At 40.2% G+C, this 16,268-nt stretch overlaps 1 protein-coding gene across 1 annotated transcript in view; it reads right to left on the reverse strand.

Moving 5' to 3' along the window:
• LOC126161610 (allergen Cr-PI-like) overlaps window positions 1–13,027 on the reverse strand; it is a 158,677-nt gene extending 145,650 nt beyond the window's left edge. The window contains exon 1 of the mRNA XM_049917564.1: window positions 12,830–13,027. Coding sequence (XP_049773521.1) covers window positions 12,830–12,914 — 85 coding nt within the window. The 5' untranslated portion in view covers window positions 12,915–13,027. The remainder of the gene's footprint in view (window positions 1–12,829) is intronic.
• Window positions 13,028–16,268: the final 3,241 nt, after the last annotated feature.

The raw sequence follows: 16,268 nt of genomic DNA on the forward strand, positions 1-16,268 counted from the left end.
AGACAAGAAAATTGTGGAACAGGGAAGAAAGATTAGAGTCCTTCAGGCAGAATGAGAAATGGCGTATTGTGTATTAGATAAATTGAAGGTGGAAAGAGGCAATGGGAGCTGGAAAAAGCTGAAAAATAATAGGACAAAGGAAAAAAAAGCCTCATATAACACTTTCGAATTCCGGTTAGCAAGTAAGTTTGATTTGTTACGTGAAGCAGGAGAAGAGCCTGAATCAGTTTTTTGAGCAAATTGGAGTGCAGCAGAGTTGTAGGAACAACTTTAAGGCTAGGTCGGTAGAAAAATCGGGTAGAAAGAAAAGAGTCCTACTACTAGGTAGCAGTCACGGAAAGAATGTAAGCCAAATGTTACAGGAAAAGCTAGGTGTAAAATAAGAGGTTAGAAGCATCGTTGAAACTAGTACCAAGCTTAGCCAGGTGACGAAGAACATAGGGGCTGTGTGCGAAGATTTTGATGAAAAGAATCAGGTACTTATAGTAGGAGAAGCAGGAAACAGCGTGGCTATCAACTTAGAGTACAGCGTTAAAGGCGACCTGGAGGAAAAGGGAGCAGCGACTACAAAATCTCATGCGGCATTTTGCGGAGATTTTATTGCGCCATGGCCAGCCCTATGTTAAGACAGCTGTTAGTCATGTAACTAAAGAGCTGAGAGGATTCTTTTGATTGAAACACTCTTATATCTTCGTCATGCCTTTTGCTGCAATTGTCAGATGGATACGCAAATCATGGCCTGCAACTGAATAGGAGGGGGAAGGACAGATTAGCTGAGCATCTTGATAGATCCTAAATATGAGAAGTGTGAGGTCATCAATCTGAGTACGAAAAGGAATGTGTTAAATTTTGGTTACAGGATAAATCACACAAATCTAAACGCTGTCAGTCCAACTAAAAGACTAGAAATTACAATTACGAACAACTTAAAATGGGACTATCACACACATAATATCGTGGAGAAGGCAAAACATAGACTGTGTTTCATCAGCGGAAAACGCAACGTGTCTGCTAAAGAGACTGTCTACAATACACTTTTCCGTCCTTTGCTAGAGTATCGCTGTGCTCTATGGGATCTTACCGGATGAGATTGGCGGAGAGCGTTGGAAAAGTTCAGAGAAGGGTAGCTCGTTTTGTATTATTGCGAAGTAGGGGAGAGAGTGTCACGGATATGATGGGCAATCATTAATGGGGTGACAAGGCTTATTTTGTTGCGGCAATGTCTTTTCACGAAATGTCTTTCTCCGACGCTTTTTAACGTGAAAATATTTTATTTCCACCCATCTGTATAGGTAAAAATGGTCGTTGTAACAAAATAAGAGAATCACAGCTCGCATGGGAAGATTTATTAATCGTTTTTCCAATGTCTTGTCAGATAGTAGAACAGTAGAGAAATAGAGTGAAAGTGGCTCGATGAACCTTCCGTCAGGCACTAAAGTGTGAACTGCAGAATATTCATGTATATGTGTAAAATGTAAAGAGGACTACAGCTGTACAAGACAAAATCCTTAGGATTACTGGATTCAGAGAGACACACAGTTTAGTTTAGAGTCTTGTTACAACCAGATAAAGAAATTAGAGCAGAATGAGACCATATCACATGTAACAGTTTTTAGAAAAATAAAATTAATTTGTTTCATATGAACGTAAGGGGGTTGAAAACCAAGATAGATGATCTCCTTGAATGCCTAGAAGATGTCGAAATTTTTGAAGTGATAGTATTCTTTGCCTCTCTGGAACCCATGTAACCACAGGGATTCAGAAGTTAAACATCAGAGATTACAAACTAGCACCATTTACATGTTGTGTTAATATGAGAAATGGAGGAGTTACAACATATGTAAAAGCTGGACACAAAAGTAAAAAATACTGAACCACATAGTTTTTCTGTAGCTCAGAAAGTAGAATCATGTGCTTGTGAGTTGTTACTGTTGAATACTTCTCTTGTAATTGTAACAGTCTACAGATCCCTTCTAAGAGACTTGCTGCTATTCATAAGAAATCTATATATATATTTGACTGACCTGTTAGGCATAAAGAAGAAATTAGTGATTTGTGGAGATTTCAACACAGATTTCGTAAATGTTATGGGCAGGAAAAGCGAACTGGAGTTATTATTTGGGTGTTTCAATCTAATTTCATTATTTAATTTTCCAACACACGTGCAGCAAGATAGTATGATACCAACTGATAACATTTTTAATGTGTACCCAATTATTAATGGACTATCCGAACATGATGCACTATTAATAGAAATAAATAATATAGCAACTTACATCATTGAGGCAGGTTCATCCAAAGTAGCAAGGTTATTCATGAGCACAGGATACAACGTTTTAACTATAAGTTAAAAGAGGTGCCATGGGACGAGGTATATATTGAAACAGTTGCTAATGTCAAGTTCAATTTATTCCATATTAAATCTTTGGTTTCCTAAAAAATTATCCAGATAATCTTTTAAAAACAGGTAAGCCATCGATAACAAAGCGTATTAAATTCTCATGTAAGCAGAAGAAAGAATTTTGTAAAAAGGCCAGAGTAAGTCACAATTTGTCATTACTTGCTTACTACAAAAAACGCTTTAATATTTTAAGAAAAATCATTAAAATGTCAATAAGTATGTATTGCCTGACAGAAACTAATAGTGTAGATAATAAGAGTAAAGGGTAGTGTACAAGATACCATAACAGCTAAAGTAAATGACAATTATTACGAATATCGGCCAGCTACACTGCTCTTTAAATAGTTTTTATTTTATAAATTATTCACAGTGAGCCCATTTCGGCATATTGCCATCATCAGGTGCTAAATACAAAAGTAAGCGATGGTCTTAATTTAATGGATTGCAACTATGATCAGAAAAGTTATAATACATCATTAAGTGTTCTTACCTTCGATGTAATATCGGTGCCGCTATGTCCTGTCTTTTTTAGAATTATTAGTTTCCCCATAGATGTTTGCTGCAGATGTGCATGTGATTTTACTTGGATTTTATGTACACCATTTATCTTGACAGTTTTGATGACAGTGGATCATCGATGTTACATGTTTACATAGTTAGCTTTATAAATAAGAGATGTGTGGAAATTCGGTTGTTTTTTACTATTTTTATAGGTTTGGTTCTAATGATATTTTTGTTTGGAAAAGAAATATAAATATAAAAATAATAAAAAACAACCTAATTTCCACACATCACGTATTTGTAATGGTAACTATATAAACATGTAATATCGCTGATCCACTGTCATCCAAGCTGTGAAGAAAAATAGTGTACATAAAAATCAACTAAAATCAGATATGCATCTCCAGCATGTATCTTACGAGACACTAATAATTCTAAAAAAGACAGGACATCGTAGCAACGATATTACATGTGAGATAGAAACACTTACTGATGTATTATAAACTTTCTGATCATAGTTACAGATCATTATATTAAGACCATCGTTTACTTATGTATTTAAAGAGCACCTGATGTTGGCAATATGCCAAAATGGGCTCATTGTGAATAATTTATAAATTACAAACCATTTAAAGAGCAGTGAACTGGTTGGTATTCGTAAAAATCATATCATTAGAAGATATATTTTGCACTGCAGGTCTCAAAGAACAAAAGTTACAGACTTAAATGACAATGTTGTGAGTGATACTTATAACAATCACTTTCTAAATGCGGTGGCAAAAATTGGATTAAATAGTTCAGTTGAAGAAGCAGGAGCATATAAAATCCTTCACTGAAAGTAACAGAATTATAGATATTGTAAAAACCAGAGCTCATATGATGCTGATGGAATATCAAACAGAAGTCTGAAAAGTTATACTAGCTTAATAAGTAATGTCCATAGTAATACATGTAATGCATTATTAACACAGGGAAGTTTTTCAGGCAGATTAAAATATGCAGTTAAACCTCTTCATAAGAAAAGTAACAAGAAATCTTAAATAATTATTGTCCAGTTTTATCCGTAAGTGTTGCTCGACTTAGAATGCTATATATATGCATTCACTCATCAAATAGTAGAAGCCTTGAATAGTAAAATATCGCCAGCACATATTTTTTGCAATCTTTCCAAGGCATTAGATTGTATAGATCGTATTGCTCTCTTAAAAAATTCAAGTTTTATGGAATAGACACAACTAGGTTGAATGATACTTAACAAATAGAATGTAAAATTTGTGCTGAATAGTTCAATGTTGATAAGGGCAGCAAATTTTAGTGAATGGGGAGGACTCACAAACAGGGTCCCACAGCGTTCAATTTTGGTACCACTTCTATCTGTTATGTGAATGACCTTTCATTCAATACTCAACAAGCAGAGCTGGTACTTTTTGCAAACAATACCACTGCTATAATGAATCCCATTAGAGAGAAAGTCACAGAAGTGATTGTTAATGATTTTTTCAAACAATTATTAAGTGGTTCTCTGAAAATGTACACTCCCTAAATTTTGAGAAAATATGCTATATTTGCTTCTATACAACAAATAGAGACATACCAACAACTGATGCCGCAAATGAACAGGAATCAGTAAATAGGATAGAACGCTCAAAATTTTAGGTGTGCATGTTGAAGAATGCTTGAAATGGAAGAAGTATATTACTGAGATTCTCAAGCACTTAAGTTCACCTACATTTGTTCTTCATATAATTGCTAGTCCTTGAAACAAGCTAATTAAAATTGTGACATATTTTGCATATTTTCTCAATTGCACAAAAACGATCGTTAAGAATAATATAGGGTGTTCATCTGCAGTCATCATGCAGGTACCACTTTAAGAAATTATCCATTTTAATTGCCCTGTCATTCACTAATGAAATAATCCACAAAAATTTGAGAAAGAGAGTGGTGTCCATACCTATGATACCCAAGGAAAAAATGCCCTTTATTACTTATAATTAAAACTGTCAGTGGCTCAGAAAGCAGTTCAATATAGAAAAACAAAAATTTTTATGATTTTGTGAAGAACAGAAGATGCCTAAAGGGTAACACAGCAAGTTTTAGATCTAACCTAAAATCATTTCTCCTGGACGAACTTCCGTTTAAAAACTGATAGCCTGAAAAAAAATTAAAATAAAAAAGGTCTTGTTCGAAGTGAAGTTGTATGAGTAGGACTAATTTTTTCGATAAAAGTATCGTCCAAATGATCTATGGAACATGAAATTAACTACCTAACTCTCTGTGATTTATGCTCCTCTGTAAATTTCTTTCCCTTTCTGCATCCCTCTATAATATTTACTTTAATGAGGCAACTATATTACATTTCAGAGGGAATGAAATGCTATAATGTTTACTTTAATGAGGTGACAACATTATAGTATATTGCAGAGAAAATGGAAGGAATTTTGCCAAGGTTCCACTGTGTAACATCAGAAGATGACAATGTCTGGAATTGCAAGACATGTTGTTACTATTGTGTCTGACTGACTTTAATACTGTACCAATTTTTGATGAATTTAGATATGGGAACAACATTATCTCATTATTTACTTTGGCAGTTCTCCATGATGAGTGCACTTTAAGCTGTAATTTAGATCAGCAGTAGAACCTTGTGTATTTTACAATGGTATTGAATCAGTTTTCATGCAAACACACACACACACACACACACACACACACACATATATATATATATATATATATATATATATATATATATATATATATTTCATGGTACAGAAATTGAAGCATGCTCATCTACTAACTGTTAGTTTATTCCAACAGTACCAATAAGAGAGCTGCATATAATTTAATAAGTTATATGGACAATTTAGATATTTAAATATTTAATTTTAAATTCTGTTGTGCTTGCAAAATGTGGTGCAACAACTTAACTTTGATCTTTAACAGGTGATGCTCGCCCTATAAATTTTATCAGTAGTAGTGCCAATGGTAATCAATGTGTTTGTTTTTAAAAATATTATAGAATAATTTCAATATGATGGTAAAGCCCATGTGCTTGAAGTTTTCCATTCTTTGCTGCTATGTTGAATTTTTGTTTGTGACCAAAAACTGTGTACTTGTGTATTATAATAAGAAATCTTCATGTGTGTATGTGAGTGACATATTTTTAGGCAGATAGCATACAGAACACCAGATCTGTGGGAGGAGAGGAGGAGATATAAGACCTACCCCATGTCCTAAGAATTTACCACATTTGACTTTCAGGTCCCCTTCACCTATAACACACTCATAATTGCTTGTCAAGACCTGAAGCTCCTGTGCATTTATGGCACTGTGTGCAGCTGCATGCTGAGATCAATGTTAAGATGTTGATCCCAACTTTTTACTCTACACCAAAAGCCTCAACTTTGACCACGTGTGGTATATCGGTTATTCGTAGGCAAATTCTCCACTTCACAAGAACGACAATCCCTCCAGTATATTGGTGACAGAGAGGCAGGTCTATTCTGTGGACAGAGTAGTTGTGCACTTTTAATTGATCGGTCAGTGATAGATGTTTCTCTGTAATGCAGGTGACATCTGTAACTTTGCCAGCCCAGGAAGGATTGCAGCTGTGCTGTCTCATCATCAATGACATTAGCATTTCAATTAAATAATCAGACGCTTCTATTCCTAAGGGGTATCATCGAAGAATGATATGAACTTTTCACTAAGATCATCACTTTTGTGAGCTTACCTGACACAGCCTGCGCCACTGCTATTGTTTCTTTGCTATTTTTTGCTAAGATTAATCCCAGAAACACAGATCTAAGTTCTTCTAGCTCTCATGTCAGGCTACTGAGATCGCAGCCTGGTCTGCTGGGATGTTACTAGTGCAGACTGTGAACCCAAACATGGTGGGGTTGCAGCCCCATAAACACCACCTGTAAGAGACTGAGGCAGTTTGTCGAGCAGATCCCTGCTTCATGGTAATCGCTCCAGGGGAGCTTACTCACATCCCCTACCAAGCCCTGTTCAGGCTGGATATCCTAGATAGCTTCCTACGCTAGGCAATCAATTCGTCATCAAATCTGACGATGCCACCATGGTCACTTACCGAAATATTGCGCCGGCTGGGCCCTGGCATCCAGCCCATCACCTCTGAACTCTTTCGTATTCTTCTGAAATACTGAAGATTTCATTAGGTGCTACGCACGAGTTGATAACAGACAATTTACGCATGACGGAGATGTTTGTGCGCGGTGGGTTCCAATACTGCCGACTCGTGAACAAAATGATATTCGTTTGCAGGTCTGCATACAGTCGAAGTTACTGTTAGAGGAATATCGACAGTTTGTTTCAAAGGTAATCCCTGCTGACGAAACTTGGCTACATTATTTGCATTCTGAGGACAAACAGAAAAGCCCGGTGTAGAAATCCCCTTCATCACCAACCTCCAAAAAGCAAAAGTTGTTCCTTCCACTGGGAAAATTATATTCAACTCATTTTTTTATATTCATGATATGATTTATCAGCATGTTGTACCTGTATACATATCGAAACTGGATAATATTACCCTAAAATTTGCAAGTCCATATCAGGCGTGAAAGACCACATATACGTTAACAGATTGGATGAAGCACTACGGTAATTCAAGGCCGCATATTGAAAACGTTGTTACTGAATATCTTGCAAAAATCTGTACGAAGTGCATCCCCCGCGCTCCCTATAGTCTGGGTTTAGCCATGTGTGTCTTTTTTCTATTCACTAACCTGTAGAAATAACTTCGCTGGAGGCTTTTTCCAGCATCAGAAGTAGTAGTGAAGGATGCAGAGGAGATTCTGAAGGACTTTTCAAAAATGGTTTCCAGCAGACCGACAGAAACGCTGGGACAAGTGCAATGCCTTCAAAGGAGACTATTTGGAGAAAGACCATCAAATTTCAGTATTAGTAAAAGTATGTTATAAAAATTGTGATAATTTACTGAAGAGCTCTTGTAGGCCATGAAGAACTATTCTGTAGATAGAAAGCACGGTCTTGCTTTCAGATGGGTGTAACCTTTGTTGGTTTCGATTGCTGTACCCTGATAGATTTCTGAGGACAGAAATCAGATTTCTCTCCACAGTGTCAAAACTGTTGGTGTATGCGGTAAAGGCTACATTATGTGCATACAATAAGTTTCTTGTATTTGTAGTCAGTGGTTGGGCAGTGGTGTGTATGTTAAAGTGGAGCTAGAACTCTGCCCTGAAATAGTCCATTTTCCTGTGTATGAAGTGTTACGTGCCGTTCATGTAAACGACATTTCAGACTCCTTGTGTATTATAAGGAAAGAAGATCATAGTAAATGCGACTTATTATATGCACAGGGCCTCGTGGAAGATGTGATATGCGGAAGCCAAGAACCAATGGAACGCGACTGGCTATGCTCACATTGAGGTGACAAAAGTCATGGGATACCTCCTACTATCATATCGGATCTCCTTTTGCCGTCCATAATTACGAAAGTGTTGTCGGTGCTGGATTTCTTGCATGAACTGACCTCTCAATTACATCCATGAATGTTCTATTTGATTCAAGTCGGCGATATGGATGGCCAAATCATTTGCTCGAACTGTATGGAATGCTCTTTAAACCAATCGTGAACAATTGTGGTCCAGTGATACGGCGTATTGCCATCCATAAAAATACTTTCGTGGTTTGGGATCACGATGACCATGAGCGGCTGTAAATGGTTTCCAAACAGCCGAACATCCAGAGGGCCCGATATATTCCAAGTAAACACAGCACACATCATTATGGAGCCATCACCAGTTTGCTTGTTGACAACTTGGATCCATGACTTCGTGGGGTCTGCACCTCACTCGAAACTAACCCTCAGCTCTCACTAACCGAAATGGGGACTCATCTGACCAGGCCACGGTTTTCAAGTCGTCTAGGGTCCAACTGGTACGGTCACGAGGCCAGGACAAGCGCTGCAGGCGATGTTGTGCTGTTAGCAAAGGCACTCACGTCGGTCGTCTGTTGCCATAGGCCAGTAACGCCAAATTTCGTCGCACTGCCTGAACAGATATGTTCGTCATATGTTCCACATTGATTCCTGTGGTTATTTGACACAGTGTTGCTTGTCTATTAGCACTGACAACTCTACGAGAACGCCACTACTCTCGGTCACTAAGAGAAGGTCGTCGGTCACTGCGTTGTCCGTGGTGAGAGGTAATCCCTGAAATTTGGTATTCTCGTCACGCTCTTGACACTATGGATCTCGGAATATTGAATTTTCAAACGATTTCCGAAATGGAATGTCCCATGCATCTAGCTCCGACTACCATTTCGCTTTCAAATTTTGTTAATTCCCGTAGTGCGCTCATAGTCACGTCGGAAACCTTTTCGCATGAATCACCCGAGTATAAATGACAGCTCCGCCAATGCACTGCCCTTTTATGCATCATGTACGCGATACTACTGCCAACTATATGCGAGTAATTGCATATCGCTATTCATGATTTTTGTCACTTCAGTTTATATTTAACTTTGCTGTGACAAGTGAAGCGTTGTCATCTAAAATCAGACAGTTTATCGGGGTTTCTCTCAGCAGTTTCAGTTTACAATTATTATTACAGACACAGTTTTGTAGTTAGGTTGACACACTCGAGCTTCGCTGGGGAACTTATCAGCGGTTATCTGGTAAAAATTACTATTTTTCCGGAGGCCGGAGCAAAGAAACCAGTCTCGCAGGGATATTATCAATCATCCTTCTTAAAACTCTCGACGATGACCTTAGTGCAACAGAACCCTGAGACCCACAGTAGTATAACAGATTACGTTACTGTGAACTGACCAGCCACAACGTTCGCAACTGATAAGTATACTTGTACGCTGACAGTTACTAATTTTTAAGGCGGCACTACGCGATACAATGAAATCTGAAACGTTCCGGTATTCGTCAGTAGCAACAAGAAATATTGCACTCATCAGTGTAAGATGAGCGCAAAGGCGAAAGGACGAAACGCATGTGTATAACCGTCCCTCAAACGTTTAGTTCAGGCCAACTTCAACCTACCCCCATTCAGAATGAGGGATGCACGTCTGGTGCACGTGACCGACTCAATGAAGTTCTACTTCTACACACAAATCACAATTTGCTATAAGAAGAAGAGTGTCATCACAATATGTCTCCCTTATTATTTCATTCATGGTCTCTTCATGGGTAAAACAATTTCGCGTGCACTTCCATATCGAATCAAGTGGGGTGCCGATGTAGTTAAGCCACTGGCTGTTAAAAAACATACGGTGTTGCGCCATGCAAATGCGGGTAGGGGAGATAATTAGAGTAGGTTCACGTTGTTCAGTCTTGGGTCCATTGTATTGTCATCAATCTATGTGGATGTACAGCAACAGAGAAAATGGTATAAAAGTTTTTAAAAGGATTATTGGCCGGTTTTCGGCTGAAGATCTCTCTCGTTATACACAAAGAACTCAGAGTTCTCCACTTTGCTCTTTGATCTTACTGCATCAATAATAAATTTAAAGTACTGGCAAGAGTTTATGAGTAAAAAGGAGACTTCAAAATTTGTGTCTGCACCTAATGATAAGAATTCAACTTGGAAAGGAACTTTTTTTAGAGCTTTTTAAATAACTGAGCTCTGGAACCTTCGAACTTCATGTCGTCGCAAACTCGAAGAGCAGGAAACGAGTAAGTTAATATATTTTTGCAGCAGATGATGAAGGCGAAAGGGAATACAGATGTCTAAAAAATGAGACTGCCGGAATCTGCAAAATGGCTAAGCAGGACTAGCTAGAGGACAAATTCAAAATAAAAGCATGCACAAGTAGTGGAAAGATAGATGGCACCCATAGGAAAATTAAAGAGATCTTTGAAAGAAAAAAAAGCAGCTGTATGAATATCAGGAGCTCAGGCGGCAAAACACTACTATGCGAAGAGGGGAAAGCTGAAAGGTGGCTGGAATATATAGAGGGTATACACAAGGGAAGCAAAAAGGACAATGTTATAGAAAAAGAAGAAGAAGACAGCCGGCCATGATAAAAAGTATGAGACAGGCGAAATACCTTCAGACTTCAGGAAGAACGCAATAATTCCAATTCTAAAGGAAGCAGGTGGTGTTAGGTGTGAATGTTACCGAACTAACTTACTCCCGAACAGGCTTCGGAAGGCCCAACGGTACCGACCGACCGCCGTGTTATCCCCAGCCGACTTACGACATGTGATGCGAATATGAAAGGACGTGGTGTAAGCACACCGCTCTCCTGGCCGTTGTCGCTTTTCGAGACCTGGAGCCGCTACTACTCGATCAAGTAGCTTCTCAGTTGGCATCACGAGGTTGAGTGCACCCAGGTAAGTCAACAGCGTTAGGCGGACCGAACGGTCATCCATCCAAGTTCCAACCACGCCGAATGGTGCTTGACTTCGGTGATCTGACGAAAACCAGTGTATCCGCTGCGGCACGACCGTCGACGAATATTACCGAACTATCAGTCTAATAAGTCACAGCTGCAGAATCTTGACACGAATTATTTACAGACGAATGGTTCAAATGGCTCTGAGCACTCTACTGGTGATGGCTCCATAATGATGTGTCCTGTGTTTACATGGAATAGACTGGGCCCTCTGGATGTTCAGCTGGTTGGAAACCATTTACAGCCATTCATGGACATCGTGTTCCCAAACAAAGAAAGATTTTTTTTATGAGTGACAAATTTACCGGGCCACAGTTGTTTGCGATTGGTTTGAAGAACATTTTGGACAATACGAGTAAATGATTTGGCTACATAGGTCGCAGGTCTGAAACGATATTAGGAGGTATCCCGGTATCCAATGACTTTTGTCACCTTGGCGTATAGAAGAAACAAGAAGGACGAATAAGAATGAAATACCAAGAATGAAGTGCTCAGAAGGATGTAATCTTTCGGCTCTACAGTTCAGTGTATACATCGAAGAAGTAGTGACGGAAGTAAAAACGATCGAGACTAGAATTAAAATTCAGGATGAAAGGATATCAGTTATAAGATTTGATGATGATATTGCTATCACCAGTGAAAGCGAAGAAAAATTACAGGATTTGTTGAAAGGAATGAACAATTAGTACAGAATATGGGTTAACAGTCAACTGAAGATGGCGACAGTAATGAGGAGCAGCAGAAATTAAATAAGCGATTAACTTAACATCAAAATTGGTGTCCACAAAGTGAACTTAATGAAGGAATTCTGCTACCTTGCAAGCAAAATAACACATGACGGATGATGCAAGGATGACATAAAAAAGTTGACTGGCTCAGACGGAAAGGGCATTCCAGGTCAAGAAAAGTCTACTAGGTTCAAACTTCGGCCTTAATTCGAGGATGAAATTTTCGAAGTGGTCGTTTTGAGCGTAGCATTGTATCGAAGTGAATCACAGCTGTGACAAAATCGTAAAAGAAGAGAATCGATGCGTTTCAGATGTGGTGCTACAAAAAGATACTGAAAATTGGGATGACCGATAAGACACGAGGAGGTTGGCCACAGAATATGCGAGGAAAGCAAGAGAACCTAAAAGAAGGGGCAAGATGACAGGATATGAGCTAAGACACCGGGGATTAACTACAATGGTACTGGATGGAGCTGTAGACGGTGAAAACTCTAGGGAAGACAGAGGTTGAAACATGTCAAACAAGTGATTGACGATTTCGAGTGTAAGTACTACTCTGAGGTGAAGAGGTTAGCGCCTGACAGGAAGTTGTGGCGGGCTGCATGAAATCAATCAGAAGGCGGTTGGGGAAAAAAGAGAGAGAGAGAAAACTGTATACTCAAGGAACAAGCGTTGGACAATGTGTAACGACCGGAAAAGTACTACCCTAAAAATGTTTCACCTTACCCTCGGGTGAATCGTGTCATGATATGTAATTGCAGATATGGTGATTTCAATGTAAGCCATGGTTATTTTAAGTGCTTACCGAGTCGGTGCGGGGGCGTGGTGAAACCAGCATCAGCCAGGCTGAACACAAAGCAGAACGCACAGAAGGTGGCTGATAGTCCCATGGCGGCGACGCGACGTCCCAGCAACCACTGCAGCCGCAGAGGACGGAGGACTATCTGCAGAGCTGCGCCTGGATCGCCGACCGCGAGGTTATCTGCTCGCCGGTCCGCACCGGTCGCTCTGCTACTTGTTACTACAACTTGCCTCCCTATCCCCCCCCTCCGCATCTCCCCTTTCCTTTTACCCCCCCCCCCCCCCTCCCCAACATCAACCACTTTACTTTTATTCCTCCCTTCCTCCATCCATACTGCTTATGGTCTTAGAACCCGAATACCTTACAAAAACATGAAGCTGCTACAACTACATCTAAATCTGAACTGTGCAAAACACATTATGGTGTGTGCCGGAGGCTGTTTTTTGTACCGGAAGGATCCATACTGGCAGGCTTCCTCACGAGATCGAATATTTCTAAATTTACCTTATGTTTTATCGCTAGAGATATGATGAAGGAAGAGCCATAGTGATGGGAAGAAATCGCAATAGCAAGAAGGAGTTGTGCGACATAAATGAAAGTTGGTAGGCGTGTTCCTATATCTGAAAGATGATTGTAAGTTGCCTCTTACGTGAGGAAGACATTTTTACCAGTTTTAATAAATTGTCTCTTATTGATGTATTCACGATAGTTAGGAAGTGCTGTAGTCCGTAGCCGGCCATGAGTCGGAGAGCATTCCCCACGCTGGCTGGCTAGGTGACGAAGCGACCATATGTCGCGCGTAGTGGGATGGGGCTCGGCGCTGGACCGTAGCAACAAGCGTCAGCCTGGGAAATATACGTGACGGGAAGTTCCCCCATCTTCGCGCCAAAGTCACCGATTTTGTTTATTTATATTTAATAATTAAAGTCATTTATGACAACATGAATACTAGGGGGAGCCTCTGGATGTTTAAAACTATTTATCATAATTTTGCCTCGTTAAAGCTCACACCCGTTCATTAACAAATGCATATCTTAGTAAGTACGAACTTGATCGGAAATCCACGAACTGTGACGAAACTAGTAAGAGATGCGGACTGCACGCAAAGTCGACAGTCGGCGTTAAGAGTTCTTCCTGTCTTGTTCGATGGTAGCCATGGTCTCGGTTACGAGTAGTTTGTGACACGAGTGTTTCATTATTGATCTAATAGGAATAAAAGTGATATTACGACATTCTGAATGTTAATTTCGAGTAAATAGATACCCCAAAGTTGATCGACAGCAATTTCAGATAATTAGCTTCCACCGACAGAGACATCCAATGCGCCAATGAAGAATCTGCACGGGACGACATTTACGAGAGCTGCACCACGCACAGGCAGGAGTAAATCCGACGACACGACCCACCAAGGCGAATCAAGGAAGGTCCGACTTACACTCGCAAATTCCGGGTGGAAATGCTGACCAGTTATACTGTACGTCACATGTACCAGCCTCTACGGACTCGCGGCTAAGCTGAGTAATAACAGTATCAGTTTAGAAGCGATGGGATCTTGCATGATGTCTATTAAGATTTCGTACCAGTAACATAAGAATGCGCTAATAGTTCCAGTACGAGGAGGCAGATCAGGTAGCTTTAAACACACGCCGGCCGGAGTGGCTGTGCGGTTCTAGGCGCTACAGTCTGGAGCCGAGTTCGCTACGGTCGCAGGTTCGAATCCTGCCTCGGGCATGGATGTGCGTGACATCCTTAGGTTAGTTAGGTTTAATTAGTTCTAAGTTCTAGGCGACTGATGACCTCAGAAGTTAAGTCGCATAGTGCTCAGAGCCATTTGAACCATTTAAACACACGCTGTAACGTTCGTGAGCGTTACTTACCTTTGAGAATGGACGTGCTGAATTGACGTTAGTCATGAATGTCTTTAAGGCGGCAAAGACGGTATATCAACACCTCACTAAGTTTGAACGAGGTGATGTAATACGGCTACGACGAGCTGGATGTACCTTCTGTGATAATGCAGAAAGTCTTGGCAGGAATGTAGCCATTGTACGCGATTGCTGGCAGCGGTGGCCACGAGAATGTACCGTTGCAAGATGACTGGGCTCCGGACGGGCACGTGGCACTATAGAAGGGGAAGACCATCGTGTTTGACGTATGGCTGTGGCGTATCGTACTGCATCTGCAGCAGCAATTTGAGCAGCAGTTGTCACCACAGTGACCCAACGAACTGTTACAAATCGGTTACTTCAAAGACTGCTCCGAGCCAGACGCCCTGTAGAATGCATTCCACTGACCTCAAACCACCCAAACCACCGCCACTTGCGACTTCAGTGGTGTCAATCGAGAGCTCATTGGAGGGCAGGGTGGCGATCTGTTGTGTTTTCTGTTGTGATGAAAGCTGCTTGTGCATCGGTGCCAATGATCGACGTGGGGTGGCAGTCACTGAAACAAAGGCGGTTTTCTTTACGGCGAGATCTATTTACGAAATTTCAATCACCAACTTTCTCTTCCGAATGCGTAAATATTTTGTTGACACCCTCCTACGTAGAGAGAAATGATCATCATAATAAAATAAGAGAAATCAACGCTCGAACGGAAAGATTTAAGTGCTCCTTTTTCCCCACCCGCCATTCGAGAGTGGAATGGTAGAGAAGTAGTATGAAAATGGTTCGATGAACCCTCTGCCAGGTACTTACGTGTGAATTGCAGAGTAACCATGTAGATGTAGATGTAGATGTGGATTAGGAGGCCAATTGAGGACCTGCGACCAACCTGTAGACACACTGAAATTACACTTGGAGTTACGGACTGGGGTGCGATTTCGTATGACAATAGGAGTTCTCTCGTTGTTATACCACGCACCCTGATTACATATTTGTACGTCAATCTGGTGACTCGACCTGTTGTGCCGCCATTCTTGAATAACATTGCAGGGGTTTTTTCAACAGTCTAACGTTCACTCACATAGCCCTGTCGTAACGCACCAGGCTCAAGGGAGTGTCGACATGTTGTCTTACCCTGCATGTTCACCAAATGTGTCTCCAATTAAGTACATAAGGGCCATCATCGGACGACAACTTCAGCGTCATCCTACCATTATCCGTACCTCTATTGACCGACCAAGTGCAATAGGCGCGGAACTTCATCCTACAAACCGACATCCGGCACCTGTACAATACAACGCATGCGCATTTGCATGCTTGTACTTAACATTCTGGGGGTTTATATTGGTTATTAATGTACCAGCATTTCACATTAACCTGTTCTCTTGTAATATTAATCACTTACCAAGACAAATGTATTACCTAAATTTCATAACCTACATTAATTATTTTTTTATGTTCTGATTTTTTCCCATCACGGTATACTACATCTGCATCTACGTGATTACTCTGCTATTCACAATAAAGTGTCTGGCAGAGGGTTCAGTGAACCACCTTCA

The sequence above is a fragment of the Schistocerca cancellata genome, chromosome 2, assembly GCF_023864275.1.
Source record: "Schistocerca cancellata isolate TAMUIC-IGC-003103 chromosome 2, iqSchCanc2.1, whole genome shotgun sequence".
NCBI classification, from domain to species: Eukaryota; Metazoa; Arthropoda; class Insecta; order Orthoptera; family Acrididae; genus Schistocerca; species Schistocerca cancellata.